The sequence below is a fragment of the Trachurus japonicus genome, chromosome 10 (assembly GCF_045865225.1).
Source record: "Trachurus japonicus isolate A0001 chromosome 10, Traja_1.0".
In the NCBI taxonomy this organism is placed as follows: domain Eukaryota; kingdom Metazoa; phylum Chordata; class Actinopteri; order Carangiformes; family Carangidae; genus Trachurus; species Trachurus japonicus.
The window spans coordinates 5,477,449-5,499,739 of NC_140916.1; the positions used below are offsets into that span (position 1 = coordinate 5,477,449).

At 41.7% G+C, this 22,291-nt stretch overlaps 1 protein-coding gene across 1 annotated transcript in view; it reads right to left on the reverse strand.

Annotated features, from left to right (window-relative positions):
• Positions 1-22,291, reverse strand: part of slit3 (slit homolog 3 (Drosophila)) — a 275,138-nt gene that overhangs the window by 10,321 nt on the left and 242,526 nt on the right. The window contains exons 29-33 of the mRNA XM_085789009.1: positions 20,972-21,111; positions 16,054-16,147; positions 14,647-14,784; positions 13,385-13,625; positions 11,397-11,527 (exon numbers count right to left, since the gene is read on the reverse strand). Of these exons, the coding sequence (XP_085645135.1) occupies positions 11,397-11,527; positions 13,385-13,625; positions 14,647-14,784; positions 16,054-16,147; positions 20,972-21,111 (744 nt within the window). The remainder of the gene's footprint in view (positions 1-11,396; positions 11,528-13,384; positions 13,626-14,646; positions 14,785-16,053; positions 16,148-20,971; positions 21,112-22,291) is intronic.

The window sequence follows — 22,291 nt, forward strand, 5'->3', positions numbered from 1 at the left end:
TCCAAACACAAACTGGATGTAAATGTGGTATTATTTCTGCAGAGTATATACACATATAAATAAATATACACATCATAGCTGCAGAGTTTAACATGACGTCCTTAATCTTTCATTTATTTTCGAGGATGCCTCACACTAGGGAAAATATACAGCCGGGTTCATTTGCTAGAGTGTATGGAGTGTAAGTGTGACACATGTGATACCTCTTTTAGCTGTGGAGTGGATGCAGTAAATGTAACCAGTGTAATTTAATGATTTACCCCCTCTACAAAAACACTGAAACTTACATTAAGTTCACTCTAATACAGTTTTGGACAGGAGAGCATAGCTCATATGTACTGTAGGCTCATGCTGTCACTCAGATTTTCACCCTCTCACCGGCTGCAGGCATCTTAACCAACCAGGACACAAGGATCAGCATTTTCAGGGTGTGATCCCTCACTGGCTTCCCACTCATCCGTTGCATTCAACAGAACTACAGCAGCAGAGAACAGAGTGGAAGTTTTTGGTGTCAACCTCATTAAAGCCCCAGTGTGTAACTTATTTGGCTTTTTATTAGCAAAAATCAAATATGTCTTTCATAATTACATATTTCACTGAAGTGGAATCTCACCCGCATACAAATGAAAGCTTCCTCGTACCTTAGAATGAGTTGTTACAAGCCGTTACAAATATACAAGGGGGCGATGCACCAAACCGAGGCGGCCATGTTGCATCGCCATTTTTTACGTTCAGTGGCAGCGTGACCGTAGGTAACCACGGAAACTCAGCGGAGCTGTCGGCTCGGCCTGTTAAAACTGTCACCACTGTGTAGTGTGAGGAAGGACGGAGGCACTGGTGTTGCATTCAGGTGCAGTCAGGCAGACGGCCGTCGGCAAACCAACCGGATGTCATTTTACTCCACGAGAGAAAGACGGTAAAACGTGGGTCAGGTAAACAATACCACATCACCATGACAACATACTGTCAGGCCTGTATTGTTTTGCCTCGTGCTGGCGGACCACTTGTTTACATAGATGCTTGTTTATCCTGTTACATGCAGCGTCTGTTGTCTGTCTGACGTCTGCCCGATTTCACGTGAATGCAACATCAAGAATACGTTCAGATATGCAACCGCACCGCTAGATGGGGGGAATTTCTACATACTGGGGCTTTAAATCTATAAAAAATAACTGATGCTCTCACTTTCAAGTAGTGATAGTATGGCACACAGATATCTAAAATACAATATTAATATTATATTGATTATTATGGGACAAGAGATGGAAATTGGTCATATGGCTATAATCTTATTCATATTTACATTATAAATGCCCATTAATATGTACTGCCCCATTTCCTAAATAAATAACATTGAAATTGAAATTATATCACGTTTCATTACTTCATTTGAACATAAACTCATATGGGGGCGGTGACTGTGTTGTAGGTACAGTACAGTGCAGCATCTGTTGCTTCTGAATGCACTCTGTTCTGAAATCATCTCTTCCTCTGTTCATTCTTTCCGACACTGCTCTCTGCATCCCTTTCCATCTTGCATCCTCTGTCCAACCATCCATCATCACCCCCCCCCCCACTCTACTTATGTCTTTTCTCTGTCTCCTTTCTGTCCACTTATCCATCTGCCCATCCATTGCTCCAACTGCCTCTGCCTTTCTTTATCATCCTTTTCTCCTTTCATGTACCCATCCATCCCTGCATCCCTCCCTCTGTCACTCGCTGATGAATAACAGTAGATGTGCTCTCTTTGACCCGATGGGAGATTAGTGTGGCATTTAGTAAAGGGCAGCACATTAATACACAACACAACACACACACGCGCACACACACACACACACACACACACACACACACACACACACACACACACGGTCATTCAACACTGGGCATGCATAACCTTTCATCTGTTGCTAATAAGGGCACAGTGATGGACTTGTATTGTCACTCTCTCTGCCTGCTCTTCTTTCTATATCTACCTGTCTATAGGTGTGTGCTCATAGAGTTTTACTGTGTTTCTTTTTCCCAGGTATGCAGAGATGGACAGAGTACTCGACCTCAGTACTTGAGAAAGCATACAAATACTACTGGTCAAAATTTACTCCGTTACAAGTAAAAGTAGCTCAGTCGACATGTTACTCGAGTAAAAGTGGAAAAAGTACTTGCTTCTAAAGGTACTTAAGTATCCAAAAGTTCATGCTTTTAAATCTACTTTAAAGCAGAAGTAAGCGATCCGGTCGTTTTGGCTAATGCTGCGTTCCAGGTAGGCTTTTGAAACCATAAATTACAGCTTCAAGTCACAACTTACGACTTTGTAGCGTTCCAGGCAACCCACTCGTGTTTTTCCGACCTGTTTTACCTGTGAAAGTCACTATAACGGCCACTCGTAACTTCCGACCGGTGAACTCGTACCAGATCGAACTGGTATGACTTCACAGGTCGGAAAAACACGAGTTACGGGCTGCCTTGAACGCACCATAACAGTCCTCGTCCCTACGTCGCCACATTCACGGCGTCCCTTGGCTGCACACACAGCCCTGCATGCCGTTCTCTCTCCTCATTGGATAAAAACTGTAGGATACGATAAATGTTTTCTCCTCGGCTCAGAGCAGAGCAGAGTGACTGACAGACCCGTGTTTCAGTCCAAACACTCTATGTAAGTGATTGCTGTCGGAAGATAGAACTATTTAAGACTTATATTAACACAAAAATATCACTTACTTCTGCTTTAAGTAAGAGTAAGAGTAGATTTCTTATTTTTCACATCAATGAATTACTATATTTTTTTCTAAATGAATGTAAGGACCTTTTAACTCTTGTTTCTGAGAATGAACTCTTTGAAACCAGCTGCACTGATGTGCTGCTTTTAGGGGTTAGGGTTTCCTTCTTTGACAAACACAGCTTGTGTTCAATAGTATTTTAGAAAAAAAAAGAGCAGACCTGAAAGTAACGAGTACTTTTCAGCCTTTCTAGAAATGAATTTGAGTAAAAGTAAAAATATTTGTCTTGGAAATATATTCAAGTAAGAGTAATAAGTACCAAAGAAATCTAATACTCAAGTAAAGTACAAATCCAACCTTCTCCTTGTCCAGCTCCACCACTGACTTTCACCGTGCAGAGTTATTCAGTGGGTACTCTGTGGAGTTAGTCACCTCTAGTAGTGGTGTAGAGCAGTTTTTCAGTGTGTGGGTCCTCGTACTTGGTTGACACGACAACACACATTCCCGCCAATGGTTTCACACTATTCCAGTGATGCACCAACAAGTCAAGAGGAACACTGAAAGCTAGTAAACGTGGATATTAATTCCAGATTGAAACACTCTGACTTTGCAAAGAAAATAAATTTGCGTGCCCACAAGGATACACACAATTATGTTTGGTGAGTAACACTGGATGGAAACATAATCTGTCTTTGTTAATAAGGCCTTTGACCAAATCTTTTCCACCAATTGTGTCATCATCCACATCAAATCTGTTTGTCTGAGCCAAATTTTAACTGTTACAACTGAAGAGACCTGTTAATTTACCAGTTTTACCAGCATTAGTTTTACTTCAGTGTGTATTGGTTTGGCCACGGCCGCTACATTTCAGCTCATTGTGAAAAACTGGCTTGAACGCAGTGCCCCTCTCTGGCTCTCTGGTTTCTACACAAGATAACCAAACCGAGGATCACTCAGAAACATCCCAGGGACTGGCACCCTTCCCTGGCTCTCAGTTGTACAACCGCAATAACTGTATGGACAGTGCCATGTTCGGGATCTGCCAGAAATGCTGTGCTCAGATTGTGGTGGTTAAATAGTTACGCCATTCTGGACAGTATCAGTTTAATGGTGGTAGGACATTCTGCTTTGCCTGCCTAGCCATGCGGTTTGAGTCAGTTTACAATGTATTTCCAAATTGGGGCAGATAAGATAGGCCATTTGCAGTGCTCAGACTCATGCAATCAAAAGATGGCACATACAAAGAAATTGCATAGAAGCTTGTGGTGAAATGAGTCCCAGGCTTGAAGCTGGGCCCCCGTCTTCTTCCAGACAGCTAATGCTAAACACAACATGGAGATAGTGTTTACTTAGTGCTTAGCATTGTACTCAGACAAGAGTCTATATCTCTGTTTCTTACGCTTTCTTTCTTACGCATTCAGTCTTTAATTTTTCAACATTGCTCACCCTTGTGTCCTACAATGCGACACTTTGATTATATCACATTCAAACTTTTCTCTCCTTGCTACTGTGCACTTTCTTTGTCCCTGTCTGTCTTCATCTGTCTTTCTCTTACTTTCTTTCTCCACTTCTCTCGGTGTTTCTTGCACTCTGTCTGTCCGTCTCCCCACCAGGCGTGGCCTGTGTCAAGTTAACGAGACCAGACAAGGATAATTCCCTGACTCACTCTGTGGTTTACTTTTCCCCTCTGCTCTTCCCCCTCTTTCACTCCATCCCTCTGTCATCCCTCACTCCTCTCTCATCCATCCTGCCGTTCAACCGTGTCTCATGGTCTTTTCATTTCGCTTGCTTCTATCCATCTGTTTTACCTCTCCCATTTTCTCCTCTGGCGGTCAACCTATTCTGCCCAGTTATCTCTTCATCGTGTTGTGTCCTCTATCTATCTATCTATCTATCTATCTATCTATCTATCTATCTATCTATCTACTGTATCTATCTATCTATCTATCTATCTATCTATCTATCTATCTATCTATCTATCTATCTATCTATCTATCTATCTATCTATCTATCTTCACTGTCTTTCTGTGCATCCATACCTCCCTCTGTCTGTCCTCCTCTCTCTCAACCTCAACCTTTTCAACCCAGTCTCCACCCCTTCCCATCTGTGCCAGTGTCTAATTAGATTCATCCCACCGTTTCCATTCTTTCATTCTGTCCTTCCTTCCTCTCAAACATTCCCTTCCCCTTGTCCTCTTCTTGCCTTTCACCATGTGTCATGTATTGTGAACTGCAATATTCTGGTTAAGGTCATATTTGGGATAAGTGGTTTCTACACGTCTACCCACCCAGATTACAAACCAACCTCATCTGTGAGAAGAAACAGAATCTCACCGCAGAAATGGAAAGTGCACAGACTATGAAAATCTGCAGCAAAGTAAAGAGACTCAACAGGGTGGCAAGTTGTTTTTATGACCAATAAAACTGTCCTTCTACCCAGGGTCTCTTGGCATACATCTACCCTGCTGAAGTCTCCTTTAAGCAGGTCGTTGTCTCTAACAGGTCCTGGCTGGGCGGCAGCTCTCCAGCTGACCCTAAGGGAAAAGAAATTCCCCTCCATGGTTCCATACTACATCACCGCATTGTTATTATAATTAGGCTGTTTGTATGCATCAGTTTATCAGAGGTCAATGAAGACAGCAGAGTTCACATGAACCATCGATGCTACACTATACTGCATAAACACTTGGAGGCAGATGAGGTAGAAAGTCTGGAGCACAGCAGATGTATACCTGTAAACTAACAAAGCCCATAACATAGATGCTGAATCGGCCCATCGCACCACATCAAAAATACCCATTAAAGGGATAGTTCACCCAAAATTCAAATTTCACTCATTATCTACTCACCCTCATGTCAGCTAAGAGCTGTGAGAATTTTCAGAGTCCTCCGTGCCTTCTCATAGTTACGAGGGGGTCCGCGCAGCAGTATTTGTCCCACCGGCAGGCAGAGGATGAGGTCGGCTTCACTCCCGTCAGTCTTCACAGACAGTCCACAAAGTTGGAAGAGTTTTGTTTGTTTGTTTGTTTGTTTTGACCCGGCCGGCTTTTAATTGTTCGTATAGATAACTGAATACCGGCTATTAGGCTATTTAAGGAAAAATAACTTATTTTTTGAAGAAGTTGAAATGAGCAACCATGTTTTTGTTAAAATGCATTTAATCTTCAGTGTGAACTATTGAATAAAACAAAAAGACAATAGACTAAAAAGGCAATACTGTGCTTATATAAAGACAAAAGGCAATAGACCCTCCTTCTGACCTACATTGAACAAAGATTATAAAAATGCAATAAACTGTTGCTTATATAGAATAAAGACGTGAACAAAGATTATAAAAATGCAAGGTAACACTTTATTTTAAGGGGTCCTTGTTCCTGTGTATCTACCTAATTAATTATTACCTATGTAACCGTATGTAATAACATGTACTTACATTGTAAATACATAGTGTATTTTGGTGTACTTACAGGTCCTTGTTACACTTGTAATAAGAAATGCCAAAGTGGCCTCTCTCTTTGCACACTAATCGCTCCTAATTAATAATACGGCAGGAAATATCAATAACAACGTAGCTTACCTTTGAAAACGGCCCGCAAACTATCAATAGACCCTTGTTTTCCTTCTCCCAGTATTATTCCTTTTCTCTTAGTGTTTGTTTTTCCTGCTTTCCTCCTGACGTGCGCCCAGTTGCGTAACCTGATGATTGACGTCTGTCAATCACTTTCCTCCTCTTTCCTTTTTTTCCTCGGGTTAAAATGCCTCCAAGGCGATCTATGAGTACGTCCTAACTTAACAGAGAAATAAAACACAGAAAGAGCACAACTAAAATGTGATATTATTGGCAGCTTATTTACAGATTGTAATAATGGAGGAGACAGCTGTCTGTCTGCTGCTCCAGCACCGCAGCACCGACAGGATCAGCACCTGTAGACGTCTGTCTGTCCGCATGTCTCGTCCTTTCCTTGTCCGTGGTGCTGAAATAACGCGGAGCACTTTGCTCTCATTACTTTTGTTGCCAATTTAAATTCAGAATATTGTTAAAGCCTGTAGTTTGTCTGAAAATGTACATAATGATTTTGCTTTTTGATGAAAACCAACTTCAGTCCTCGTTTTTTCTGCGAAGTCCTGGTTTCTTGCCCTGGTAGTGATTTTAACACTTAATGTGTTGTGCGTACCTGGGATGCATGGATAGTGCGTTTACTGCGTCCTTTCAGGGTTTAAAGCATCAGCGACACATGGGCACATAGCTGGCAAATAATTTTATGTTTAACAGGGTAGGGCCTCATATGAAATATTGAAACGGGCCCCCAGATGTCTAAGGCCGCCACTGCACGTATTTGACAGAGGAGGTCCCGGATCCACTCGGCGAGGTGCCGGATCTTGTTCCGGCAGGATCCGGCACAAATTAAGCCCTGCCTGTAAACTAACAAAGCCCATAACATAGATGCTGAATCGGCCCATCGCATCACATCAATAATACCCATAAATACCTAATATCGCTAACTAATATACAGTATATTGCTCCAAAATCTGTGAATGCAGGCATCATATTCTATCCCCACCCAGCATAGCAAAGAAACTGTCTGAAAGCATCCTATTGTCCTGCCCTATTACACTGCAGTTGATACTTGATGCACTCAAATGGCACACTGATTGCAGGCTTGCAACCAAACGCACTGTGTGTGTGGACTATGGGTTTTAATAAACCCAAACACAAACCACATGGGTGTCTGCTGTTTGTCTGTTTTAGTAGAGTATATTGGGCCACTGACAGTTTACATTAACCTGATAATTTAGCACCCGAGTGTTATAAGTAAGGTCAACTTGACTGACATACATTGACAATAACTCATCAACTTCAAAAGTTTGTACACACTTTGTCATTAAAGTAAATACGATAATATTGTTTGAGGACATCAGTACAAATATATAATTTGTAAAACTGAGACAAAAAGTAAAAAACTGCAGAGTAAGCCCAAATAAATGGGAATTATTTACATCACACGCCCATTTAAATGTGGTGGATGTGATTTTTAAATACACACTCTGAAACTGCACGTACAAAAAAAAGAGGAGGCTTTAAATTAATCATTATTGAAATATGCATTGCAGAAATAGTCTTGGCCTTGATGTACTAAATTGTGGCTTCAATTTTCGTCTTCCACAGCTGCTTGCAGGATTTGTAAGTAATATGAGGTAACATCCTAATCCTCAAGTTAAATTTGTTACAAGCAGACTGCATATTATCATCATTTGCAGTGAGGCTACCAGCGCCTCCTCCTTTTTTTCTGTGACCTTGTCTCTGTCCACTGGGACAACAGACCAGAGCAGAGGCAAAACCACAGAGCCAGACATCACATGCTAAGAAAATCACTGATTTTGGAATTTAAAAAAAGAACAAAAGGGAGGGAATGAGAGAGCAATAAACCCCGTCCCTGATTTCCATTTCTCCTCTCCAACCTCTCTCACTTCTTTCTCGTCTTACTTTCTTTCTCTCTTTATTTGTTCAATTAGTACAAGATCAGTCTCTCTCTCCTTCCCTTTCTCATTTGCCATTGGTAGTATTACGCCGACTGCTGTGATTCTTCAAATGTGGTCAAAAACATCTTCAATATTTATATACTGTAACTCTGTAAAATGAATTTTCATACCTTGGCGTTATAACTATGAAAATGAGACCGTGGTGAAGATAATTGGAAACCTCTGTCTCACTCTCACACCATGCTGGTATTCTTGGTGTTAGTGTTTCTCAGTATTGGCACCAAGGTCCCCCCAATATTCATCCGTTTCCTAACGCAATTAATAGTTTTGCTTTTTCAGGTTGACTACATGTTTCCATTAGCCTTAAACACCTTCCATTATCTGCCACTGTAAGAAATCCTGGAAACTGAAGTTGTATTTGCACTGGCAGGGAACTGCCCTCTGCCTGCCTGATGCAATAAACCTGTCGCTTTCTTGACTTGAACAATGTAAATCCAGCATATGACGCCATAACACTTCAGGTCTAGGAGCAGGTGGCCAACCAGCTTGCAGACAGAATTTTTGGTCATTGGTATCTATTTAAAGGAATAGTTCACCCAAAAATTAAATTTCACTCATTATCTACAAAAAACATCCAAATACCTCCATGCTGCTCGTATGTAATGTCCGTCTTGTATTGAAGCCCCGAAATGGGAAATTGTCCCGAAAAAAATTCAATAAGTCTATATTTCAAGCTTGTTTGTAGCGGAAGCTCCTCCGAACCAGGGTCCGTCCTCTTCCCGGTTCGTCCAAATTTGACGAATCGGGAGGAGGAGCTTCGAGAAGCTTCCGCTACAAAACAAGCTTGAAATATAGATTTATTAAATTTTTTTCGGGACAATTTCGCATTTCGGGGCTTCAATACAAGACGGACATTACATACGAGTAGCACAGAGGTATTCGGATGTTTTTTGGAGTGTCTTTTTGTTACGAAGACAGTTGGTATCCATTTGCAACCGCTATATGGACATGCACTGCTACGCCGAGACCCCCTGTAACTCAGAGAAGCCACGGAGGACTCTGAAACTTCTCCCAGCCCTTAGTCGACATGAAGGTGAGTAGATAATGAGTGAAATTTAAATTTTGGGTGAACTATCCCTTTAAATACATGTATTGATGGATTATTCCTGCTGATGAGCTATTATACAATGTTTTGCATGGACTGCACTGTTTTCTGTGCTTACATCACTTCTTTGAATCTCCTATCATATATCTCAACCCTCTCAGATCTCTTCCTCCCTGCTTCAGATGCAGGGAGGAAGAGACAAAGAAGCAGACAGAATCAATAGGAGCCAATCACCACCAGACAAAGGTGGACATGGTCTTTCCTCTCTCGTTTTCTCACTCTCACTGTCTTTGCTGCTTTATTTTGTCATTTTGTCATACGCCATTCCCACATCCTCTTCTTTCCTCTTCCCATACACCATTGTATGCAAAAAGGCATCACAGTATTTGATGTAGAGAAAGAAACCATCCATGCTGCATCCAGTATATGGTATGCTGTAAATGTGTATTATATTCTACTTAATGGACTTAAATAATATTTAAATGAGTTCATTGTAAGTTTTGGTGTAGCACAAACAGATGTTGACTTACCAGCCAAGTCATTATTGTGTTTACATTACGAGGTTATGATACGGCCGGACTGGACAGCACAGTGAGAGTGAGTTGGATCAGGAAGCGATTAGACCGGCTGGGTGGGCTGGAGATAACTGTTAGCATGCTAATATCAGTGGAAAAAGAGACATGTTTCCACCCTTGGAGACAGCACTTGGTGAATAAAGGAATAAAGTTTGATGGTGAACTCACACTGGTTCTTTTTGACTGGTTGTTGATGTTAACGGTTGCAATGCTACAAGATAAATGGCGACGCTTACAGTACAAGTAGCTCCATTAACCCCATGAGTATTGTTCATGAGGTGTGTTCCAAAGATTATTCTTGATTTATTAGACAGAGTCGTCTCCTCTTGGATGAGAGAAGTCCATGACCCCTCTGGCTCATGAGTCTGTTAAAAAGCCTCCAAAACATGACAGATTATCTGAAAAAGGAACCTGTTCACTTCATTTTCTGGAATAGGCAACATTTGGGTGATTGGAAATTTTCATCACAGGGACACCTGTTCTAAATATATTGCACTATTTTGACTGACTGAGTATCTTACTTTACTTTCAAAAAGACACAATGATGTATATTCCTAAAGACAAACACAGAAGGGAATGTTTTATAAAGCTGTTCTGTCTCTCTTATTATTACTTTGCATTGCATTTTATTCACATATTGTATGATCATCATTTGAAATGTATGTTTGTCTTTTCTGTTTGTTTGTTTGTTTGTTTGTTTGTAAAGCAAAATGCATATGGGACAACCAAAAACATTATACTGAATCGATGACCATTCCTGTTTCCACAGCTTACGATGGGTCCAGTACTAATAGAGTGTGAAAGTAGTTTATTATATAACATCCAAGGGCTTACAGTGACTAAACCACTGAATGAGGGCTTTTGTTTCAACCGTTGGGAGTTTCACCTAGAGAGACTTTTGTTGGGTTTGGGTCAGGGACGTGACTGTCTAGTCCAGATTGTACAGGAATTTTTCTGAGTTCATGTTTGTTTATAGAGGGAAGTGCTCAGATATGAATCTGAAACTGTGTGCATGTGTGTGTGAGAAAAGAAATTCTGGAGGATTTGTGTACACATCAGCACCTACTGAAAAGTCCTGTAGCACTGAAGAAACCTGGGATCCTTGGACCCTTTAGTTGTAAGCATGTTTTTATATTATAAGTTTTCTTAACCTTGGGGCTTTCTAAAAGATTTGAATCTTCCAAATGTCACAACAGCAAACATTCAAAGGATACAATGAATTATATACTACTATTGTGAATGTGTTGTGTGTTGCCTTTTTGTAACCTTTAACACATGATGAACCTGAATGATAATTGAACTCTTTAGTGTTAATTCTTGAAGTGCACTTACACTGCACTGAACCTCTGTATGACTTGTCTCCAATGCATACATAAACTTTTATTAACGGTGCCAATAAAGAACCTATGAGTCATGAATCTGCACACACAAGTGAGCTATAAGAGTGAATATGTGGGTGTGGCATTAAAAAAGGTCAATGAATGTATTTGTCTGTGTATGTGTCTGTGCATGTCCTACCTATACACGGTAGTTGGTGGGTAGTTGGCAATGTCGTAGATGAGTCGTATGTGTCCCTGGTAAAGCTCCAGTGCGAGGGGGTCATGATCCTCCTTGTATAATAAAATGCCGTTGTCTTTATCTGTCGCCACCTGGAGACACAAAGAAGATGGAGAAAAAATAAAGACAAAAACATTTTCATTAGATACTCATCAGTGAAATGTATCATATATTGCCAAAGATGTAGACAAACAGGAATTAAATGAACACTTATTACAAGGTTTGCCAATGCCAACATAATAATCAATTGTGTATTTTTTAACACATGTGCTTTTTGTAAAAGCTTAAAGACTTGAATTACACTTCTTCACCATTGATTGTGGTGGCAACGAGTGTCGATGTAGCTTTAAATCAAAGAGAAACAAAAAAATCGACTTTTGATTCGAGATGAAACGTCACACCGCCGGGCCGCTGAATTGGAGAGTTAGAAAATGAGGAGAAAATGTAAATTCCACCACACACTTTTCCCAAAACGAGGTCACTCTCGCGCCTCCCTCCCACACTGACACACTTGACATGTCACACTTGCTCGCGTGCTCCGCTAAGCGCTAACTAACTAGCGAGTGGAAATGGGGCCAAGGGGCCAAGCACTTAACACTCTGGCTTCAATGGAGCATAGCCAAGTCAACACCTGCTAACAAGCTGCTGGAGAAAAGACAGCGAGGCAGACCAAGAGCAGGAGAGGAGGGAGAGATGTGTGGAGAACAAAAGACAGAGAGAAAGAAGGGGGATGGAAAGAGAGAGTGGAGTGGGTGAAGAGAAGTGGGATGCAGACTGAAAGCGCGAGAAAAAAATAGTGTGAAAGAGAACGACAAAAAACATACAGTGATTTATGAAGTGCTGTGGCCCTTTCATTCTTTTTTTTTCTTTCTCTCTCTCTCTCTCTTGCCTCTGAGTCAGGGCCTCTTGGTAGAGTTTTAACAGCCTTGGCACTGACATTGAAAGCTGCTGGCAAGAACGCAGAAACACACACACACACTTTCACACACATACACGTACACACAAACACTCACATGGATCCAAACAGGTGGTAAATATCAATTAGACTGCCCTCCTTTTCCTGTTTCTCTTTCACCCACTTACATTCGCATTTCCAAGAAAAAAATATGTCTCTATTAGGACATGACTCTTGGGCGTCCAAAATGTATAGTTGGTGTGAATGAGTGAGTGTGTGTGTGTGTGTGTGTGTGTGGGCATGAGTGCTCAGTATAACGTGGAAACAGAGGGTGCAGCAGATGTTTACTTTGCTTCGTCGGCACTAAGTCATGCAACTCTATCGGCTTGATTGGAACGACTCACAGCTCTATTTCAAGCCCCACAATGTTTTCCTTATACTTATACTTCTCATCCTTGAGGTAAAACCGTATATTGTGATGATTTTATATATGCAGCTCTGGAAAAAAACAAGAGACCACTTTCACAAATGTTTCTTAAAAGCATCTCTACATGTATGACAGTCATTATTATTATTATTTTTTTTTAAATACCAACACAAACACAACTCATTCTACTTAATGAGACTCTGATGAGGTCATCACCTGAACCACATCTGGTTTTATAGGAAGATTATAAATAAAAACCACTGCTGGGATTAAACATTGACATTATCCCACAAAAACTGATTTATAAACTCTTCCTGAGTTAAAATATTCTTGCTGTGTTGTTTAGGAATAAATATGAACATGTTTTCTTTGCATTATTATTATTCAAGGTCTGAAAAGACTTGATATGTTTTGTTTTTTTGACCAGTTGTCATTTTCAGCCAATAAAAGCTCTAAATGACAATATTTTTATTTCAATTTTGGGAGAAATGTTGTCGGTAGTTGATAGAATAAAACAAAACAAAAAAAGGAATTTAATTTTACTCAAACACAAATAGTAAAACCAGAGAAACTGATCATTTTGGGAGTGGTCTCTTAATTTGTTAAGAGGTCAGATGTCGTCCGTACCTGTAGTGAAATGTGAGCGGTGGGACGCAGCTTCGTGCCTGGCAGCTCCACATAGCCGTCGCGACCCAGAAAATGAACGGTGGCCATCTTGTCGCATTTGTTGCCGTAGAAACCGGGCAAGCAGCGGCAGACCGGTTCCCCGGCAACCACCAGGCACTGGGCGCTGTTCTGGCAATCCGATTGGTCGCAGGGACTGGTCTGCAGCAGGATCATTGGAGGAGGATTCTCGCAGAACAGCCCGCTGAGGGAGGAGCAGATTAACCAGAGGAGAACTTATTCACAGAGCGTTAACGTGGTGATCTGTTGTGTCTGTACCTTCTGATAAAAGTTGTTTAGTACTTGTTCTCCGTTTTGTCTCGTTGGATTACATTTTGGAGGCAGTGTGGCTGAAGTTAGGAAGGTGATAGATATTCCTACAGGAAATAGATAACCACACTGCAAAAACTCAAAATCTTTCCAAGAATATTTGTCTAATTTCTAGTCAAAACTAATCTCTTTCCACTTAAAATAAGACACATCACCTAAAAATTAACTTGTTTTTATATCATCTTCATTTGTTTCGAACAAATTTTCACTTGAAATAAGTAGAAAAATCTGCCAGTGAAAGCAAGTTTTTTGTGCTTGTAATAAGAAAGAAAAACTTGCTCCATTATCACATTTATCTACTTATTCCAAGTGAAAAATATGCTTGAAAGAAGTAAAAACTGTCTAAAAACAAGCTACTTTTTAATGTGATGAGTCTTATTTTAAGTATAATGAGATTTGTTTTGACTAGAAATAAGACAAATATTCTTGGTAAGATTTTGAGTTTTTGCAGTGCAGCATGATATAGCGAAACTTATTCTATATATCTACGTGTTTTCCCCCCGGATCTGCTTGCATCTTTCCTTTTCATGCAATATCTTCCCTTATTCCATCTTTCTGTCTCTTTCTCCTTTGTTTCCTGCTTACCTACCACTTCCTCTCTCTGTCTCCTTCTCTCTCCGTCCCTTGTGATGAATTTGTTTCTCTCTTGCCAACAGTCTATTCTACGCTATAATTAACCACATGGAGCTTCATCTGCTGCACACACGCGCGCGCGCGCAAACACACACATGCACGGGGCAGGTCTAGACAGTCAAGTGTCTGATTATGAAGCACCATCTGCATCTCCTCCCAGTCTGGCCCCTCAGTGTGTGTGTGTGTGTGTGTACTGTCAAGTGCGTTTGTGTCTGTTTGAGTGATTTGCTGCGATGCCGATGATTTGTTTCCATCACCCTCACCTGAAACCCTCTTTACAGACGCAGGTATAGCCATTGACGGCGTCGACACACTCTGCTCCGTGTTGACACTTATTCTCCAGACAGTCATTATAGTCCTGCTCGCAGTGTTGCCCCACGTAGCCCGGTAAACACTCGCACCTAGAGGGACGTGAAAACACGGATGGGATGACTAAGTGTGTTTGGAGCAGGTTTCGTCTCATGGTTACAGATGTTTTACTGCGAGGTTACAGGTTCTCTAAAGCCCAGGTGTTCAGTCACATCTGTTTCTTGGTGAGGTGACGTGCTCTTGAGCAGGATACCACACTTTTGGACGAGTTAAATTTTTAATGTGTACATATAAAAAACATGCTGCAAATGAATTAAAGAGTTGGTAGGAAGGTTTATTCAACAATGCTTAAAGGGATACGCCAACACTTTTTTTTTTTACGTGTCTTGCCTCACTCCCGAGTCCATGACAAAGCAGACAGACACCATCCTTTCGACTGTGCGTGCAGTAACAAGGGAGATAGAGCCGTATCGCCCGTAATTAGCTTAGCTCAAACGCTGGAAGTGTATCGGTAATGGTAGCCTGCCTCCGCCTAAAGTCATCAGAGAAACTCTTCAGCAACTCTAAACGGAAACCGGCGGGCCGATCTTCGTCTCAGAGCTGACAAAACTCTCCGGTAAGGCATCTTAAGCGGTCAAATGCCGCTAACGGGACGAGATCGGTCAAAACGGAGGGTTCAAGCTAAGACGGTTTATTTTGGTTCAAGCTAGCTACATCGAGGGTAGGTTAGCTTCCTATTTCAAAGTAAAAGCACAGATTCTATTGTCATGGTTTTCTGTATGTAAAGGGCAACGGGTGTTTTATTTTGTGTTGGTCACAACGGCTAGCTTGAGTAGCGCCAAATTCTTCCGAACAAATTTGTAAACAGCTGGTATTTAGACAAATTAACGACACACTGCTGATCTAAACGGCTAAAAATGTTTGATATGTCGATAAAGTGATATATTTACAGAGTTTAGAGCTAAAATTAAATCAGATTCTGACTGCTGATTTTGGCTCGGGTAGGAGGCAGGCTAACACTACCTATACACTTCCAGCGTTTGAGCTAAACTAATTACGGGCGATACGGCTCTATCTCCCTTGTTACTGCACGCACAGTCGAAAGGATGGTGTCTATCTGCTGGTCATGGACTCTGGAGTGAGGCAAGACACATACAAAAAAAAATGTTGGCGTATCCCTTAAAGTAAAGATCATTTCCTTATGTCTTTGTGTGTATTTGTCAGAGGACAGAAAATGTTAAACAATGATCACACAGTTTCCCTTTGGCTCCAAGAAAACACAGCTTTTAACTTGTTGACCTGTCAGTCACTTGACCTCTGACCCTCCTTAGGTGCCCCCCTCCTGTGAAGCTGTCACTCACCTGTAACTGCGGCCAACATGGACGCACTTTGAGTCATGCTGACAGGGGTCGAAACCATGGAGACAGGGGTCAATCACCTCCTCACAGAGGTCACCTGATGACACAGTGAGAGAAAAGCATTTCTTTAGTTATTCCACAGGTGATCACATAAAGCTACTGTAGGTCCACAGCTGTACAGTATGTGCATGTTTGGGCTTCTTCATCATCAAACTGGTGAACATGTACGTATGTGGAGGAAAGACAACACAACTGTAATGTGCTTGCTACTGGTGTGCCAGAATTTAAGACAGAGTAATAAAGAAAAACAAACTTAAAGGGATAATTCAACATTTTGGCAAATTGGCCCATTGCCACAATCCCTATAGTCATAGCAGTAGGTTCGTCACCTTTAATTGTCGGTGCAAGCTATCTTTAGAACGGCGGAGCAGAATCGCGAGCTGCTCAGAGCTACGCTACGGAGGCTCATGTGTTTTCTTGGTTTCCCTCATCAAACTCATCAAATACACAATCCAACAACTCCAAAACGCTCTGGTGGACAAGTTGTGACCTGCACATTCACCACGCTATGAGATAATAAAGGAACGTTACCAGACAGAGTTGTTTTCTTGCTGAAAAACTGCCCCCGACGGGAACGAGCATCAGCGGTTTTGCATTAATTTCCCTCTAAAACACCTCTGTCTGGTAACGTTCTGTTATTATCTCATAGCGTGGTGAATGTGCAGGTCACAACTTGTCCACCAGAGCGTTTTGGAGTTGTTGGATTGTGTATTTGATGAGTTTGATGAGGGAAACCAAGAAATCCCATTAGCCTCCGTAGCGTAGCTCTGAGCAGCTTACGGCTCTGCTCCGCCGATCTAAAAATTGCTTGCACCGACAGTCAAAGGTAACGAACCTACTGCTATGACTATAGGGATTATGGCCAATGGGGCAATTTGCCAAAATGTTGAACTATCCCTTTAACAGAAAAAGTATTTTTCGATTGGTTGGTGGAAAAAGAAAGATAAAAGAAGAAAACCAGCGGAGGAAAAAGGAGAACTATTTATAAATGTGTCTATCTTGTTCAAGGCCTCAGATAATGTACAGTAGAAGTCTATGCACACGCACGCACGCACACACACACACACACACGCACACACACACATAGATAGCATTATCAGCTTTTTCTCAAAGCTGATGGAGAGGCGGGTTAATAGACTGTGTAACAGTGGCTGCTGTCAAGACGTGTATATATACACACACATACACTCACACACGCACAACCACACACACACACGCTTAAATGTTGAGAAGGGTTAACAGTGTGTGTTGGTCATATGAAGGAAGAGGAGACCGAGAAAGGTCAAACACATTTCCATTGCTCTCTGCCTGCTTTAATCTAATCCTACCGCCTCACTCCCACCCTGTCTGTCTCCACCACCCTCATATCAACTCACTTACAGACACATGTTGTTCTGACCTGCACTATAAAACCGCATCTGCTGCAAAATGCCACCTCAAGTTCTTTGAGCTGCACTACAAAACAACTGAATGACTTTAAAGTAAATCTAAAGTTGTGCGACCTTCAGTGCTGCTCACAGCGTCCGTCCGTCCACTGGGCCGGCTGCAGCATTTCACACTTGACACTTAGTTAAAGGTGTCAACACTAATTCATCAAAGTGAAATTACCTGCGATACCTAAGTATGATTACCATACACAAATGAGACCATCGTTGTGATGATTACCGAGGAAGATAAACATTCAGCGCCTAATTTACCCACTGGTCTTTAAATTGATCCTGACTGAGAGACACTTTGGAAGTTTCACTGTGGCTCAGCTTGTGATGCATGAGCGTTGCCCTCTATGTGACTTGTACTATAAAGCAACACAAGGGATTACCATGGAAACACTGCCAATGTTAATTGTGGCGCAGAGGCCAAAAGACTCTGGCAGTCCCTTTTTTGTTTTGATTAAATAATGATTGTTAATGATGTTAAAAGTGGCAGCCAGAACACATTAAACTTTTGTCACAACTTCATGAGCCCATCAGCAGCCTGGGGAAGAGTTTCACTCAAAATGTCAGTTTTAGCATATAAATAAAGACACAGAAAATGACACGCAGGGCTTGGTATTCAAATAATACGGATGATCCCTTGTTTATGGGCAAGCAAAGGCTTACACTGGAAACTGAAGCGTATTCTATTACAACATTTTCCCCACAACAGCAGCATGTGATGCATCTGCACAGTCCAGACCAAGATATCTGAATGCAGCTGCTGGTTAAAGTTTAATAATGTACATATGAAAGGGGATAGTTCCTGCTGAGTTTATTGACCCCCTGATGTTCTTAAAGGGGAACTATGCAAGTCCAGTCTTTTTTCCACTGTTTTGCTAACCCTCCTCCAGGCCACGTGCATTTGTTTTCACTGAAGCCGGCGAGAAGGCGATCCATGGAGCGGTGGATAAAGTAATCTATCATATAAGATGTTAAGACATGTATTTTTGTGTAGTCTTATCTGTCTTAAACAAGAAATTATGGGTTATGGGGGCACGTTTGTGTCGTGGTGCCGTTGAGATGAGAGCTGGGTCGGAGGCAAGTCATTACAAGTCATCTATTTAACCATCACAATTACTCCAAAGGTGTTTACTTAGGGTAAAAATGTTGCATAGTTAACGTAAAACTCTTGCGTGGTTTCTCTTTAAAGGAGAACTATGCAAGTCCAGTCATTTTTTGCTGTTTTACTATGGTGGTAGATGATGTTATATATCATACCATAGACGACCATTTAGTAGCCCGGGCGTTAAATATGCTAAATCGACTTGGAGCCCAGGCGTTTATAAGAACCAGGAGCGTATTTGCAACAGGCTACAGTTTATTTTATGCAATGACCAGCACCAGACCAAAAAACAAAGGCGGCGAGAAGGCGATCCATGGAGCGGCGGATTATGTAATATGTCATATAAACTGTTAAGACATGTATTTTTATGTAGTTTTATCTGTCTTAAACAAGAAATTATGGGTTATGGGGCACATTTGTGTAGTGGTGCCATTGAGACGAGAGCTGGGACACCGGGTCGGAGGCAATGATCTTGTAAGGTTGGTTTTCAGCCAAGAGATGCCAGGTGGAAGGCAGAGAGCCTCCACTCTCCCTCATAACAAGTTGCAAGTCATCTATTTATTTAATTTAATTTAACCATCACAATTACTCCAAAGCTGTTTACTTAGGGTAAAAATGTAGCATAGTTAATGTAAAAATCTTGCAAAGTTTCTCTTTAGAGGGGAACTATGCAAGTCTAGTCGTTATTTGCTGTTTTGCTATGGTGGTGGATGATGTTATATATCATATATGTTTTACAATGTGTACATTTGTGTAGTATTATCTGTGATAAACAAGAGATTATGGATTGTGGGGCGTGTTTGTGTCACGGTGCCGCTGAGATGAGCCGTTTAATTAAATGGTAAATGGTAAATGGTCTGTATTTATATAGCGCTTTACTATACCTGTAACGATACCCAAAGCGCTTTACAGTACATCGCATTCACCCATTCACACACACATTCACACACTGATGGCGGTAGCTGCCATGCAAGGCGCTGACCACGACCCATCAGGAGCAAGGTGGGTAAGGTGTCTTGCCCAAGGACACTACGGCAGCAACCGGGACAGAGCGGGGATTCCCGCTCTACCACCTGAGCCACTGCCTGATATATATGTTTTACGATGTGTACATTTGTGTAGTATTTTCTGTGATAAACAAGAGATTATGGATTGTGGGGCGTGTTTGTGTCACGGTGCCGCTGAGATGAGCCGTTTAATTAAGGTAAAAATCATGCATCGTTCCTCTTTAAAGGATAAATTCCAACGTTCTTGTGTTGTGACTCCTCCTGAACCTTTGCCACCTTCAACTTAACAGTGGTAAAATTGCACACAAGATACTAAATCTCATAATCTAAAAGACAGATTGGCATTGAATTTGTTGAGCTCATTCAGGCACATGACCGTGACTTTCGCATTTTTGGATGAAGAAACTCCTCTGCGGTAGAAACCTTATATCAGCTGTTTAAAGGTCTTGTGACCTTATATATTTGATATTTTTCCCCTCTGGTGCAAATATGACGTGACAAATCCTGGTTGCTGAGTTGGGAGAAAGCGGAGTGACTAGAGAAGGACTGTCCTCTTAATGTGACACCTGATGATTACGCCGCGGTTCACTGGGCTGAGTGGAGGTCCAGAGCCAAAGGAACCAGCTGTGTGTGTGTGTGTGTGTGTGTGTGTGTGAGCTCCAGCTGTATGTGGTAAGGTGTCTGGCAGTGTGTGATGCTTTTTTATGCCAACAATGATAATGACATAGTGCATGTGTGTGTGTCTGTGTGTGTATGTGTTGACTGAGATCCAGTGTCAAAGGGGACCAGCTGTGGGTGTGTGTTTATATGTGTGTGTGTGTGTGTGTGTCGGTCTTAGAGGACAGATAGAAAAACTTACCAGTCAGCAGTTCAGCTTCAACTTGCTGGACTTTCTCTTTTTCTTTCTCTTTCTCTCTTCGTGCCATTTCACTCTCTCCCGTTTTCTCTGTTTCTGCCCTTTATCGTCCTCTTCTTTACCCTTTTCCCTGCTTTGTTTATTTTTCCCATTCCCTCTCGTACACAATCCCTCTTTGCCATTTCAATACCCGCCCCCCCCCCCACCTCTCACTTTTTCTCTCTCCCGCTCACTCTCTAGTGATTGCTCTTTCAACCTCCTGTAGGAGCAGTTTCAGGTCACTGCAGAGAGGCTGTCCATTACTAACTTCCCATGCAGTAAAGTGGAAACTATGATTTTGTGTGTGCGTGTGTGCAATAGTGGAGGGACTCAGCCTCTTAGGGGCAAAGTCGAGGGGGTTTCAAGAATATCTATAGTGTAGAAATAGATGGTTCAGGTAAGATTTTGTGTGTGTGTGTACCTGTGTAGTTGGGCGGACACACGCAGGTGTAGTTGTTGACTCCATCGATGCAGGTAGAGTTGTTCTCACAGTCGTTGTCTTCACAGTCATCTGGGTTTATCTCACAACGTTGGCCTTCGAATCCGGGCGGACACACACAGCTACACTCACAAAAACACACACACAAAGAAGAAGATGTGCATCATTAGATGAAGATTGAGCCACATCCGAGTAGTACACACTCGTCCGGCACAACTCGAAATAAAATCCATCAGCCGGATCAAACAGCCGCTCAACTCGACTTAACTTAAATTCTTCTCTAAGAGCTTTAAAGAAAAAAAACATTTAATCTTTATTCTAGTGGGGTTTCCTCCATCCTGGGCTGGTTCTTACACACCACTGCAGCCACAGCATATCTATATTTAGTGCAGCTCCAACCAAGAGACACCATTTCATGCCTTATTTTACAGCAGATATGAAATTTTAACATGGGTGTTCAAAGTTTAAACGGCCGGTGCCACACACTACATAACCCACCCTGGATATGTGCACTAAAGTTTAGAGAGAAGCTGCAGTCGACCTTTGGTTCATACCGTCTGTGTCTTTCTCATTTCTTCAACATCAAAAGTCAAAGTTCATCCAGTTTTTAATAAGGCACAACAAAAACTTTAAAGGGATAGTTCAACATTTTGGCAAATTGGCCCATTGCCATAATCGCTATAGTCATAGCAGTAGGTTCGTTACCTTTAATTGTTGGTGCAAGCTGTTTTTAGAACGGCGGAGCAGAGCCGCAAGCTGTTCAGAGCTACGCTACGGAGGCTCATGGGATTTCTTGGTTTCCCTCATCAAACTCATCAAATACACAATCCAGCAACTCCAAAACGCTCTGGTGGACAAGTTGTGACCTGCACATTCACCACGCTATGAGATAATAACACAACGTCACCAGACAGAGTTGTTTTAGAGGTAAATTCAGAGACTGCCTGATGAAAAACTGTCCCTGAAGGGAACGCGCATTAGGTGTTTTGCATGAATTTACCTCTAAAACAACTCTGTCTGGCAACGTTCTGTTATTATCTCATAGCGTGGTGAATGTGCAGGTCACAACTTGTCCACCAGAGCGTTGTGGAGTTGTTGGATTGTGTATTTGATGATTTTGATGAGAGAAACCAAGAAATCCCATTAGCCTCCGTGGCGTAGCTCTGAGCAGCTCACGGCTCTACTACGCCGTTCTAAAAACAGCTTGCACTGACAATTACAGGTAACGAACCTAATGCTATGACTATAGGGATTATGGCAATGGGCCAATTTGCCAAAATGTTGAACTATCCCTTTAAATCA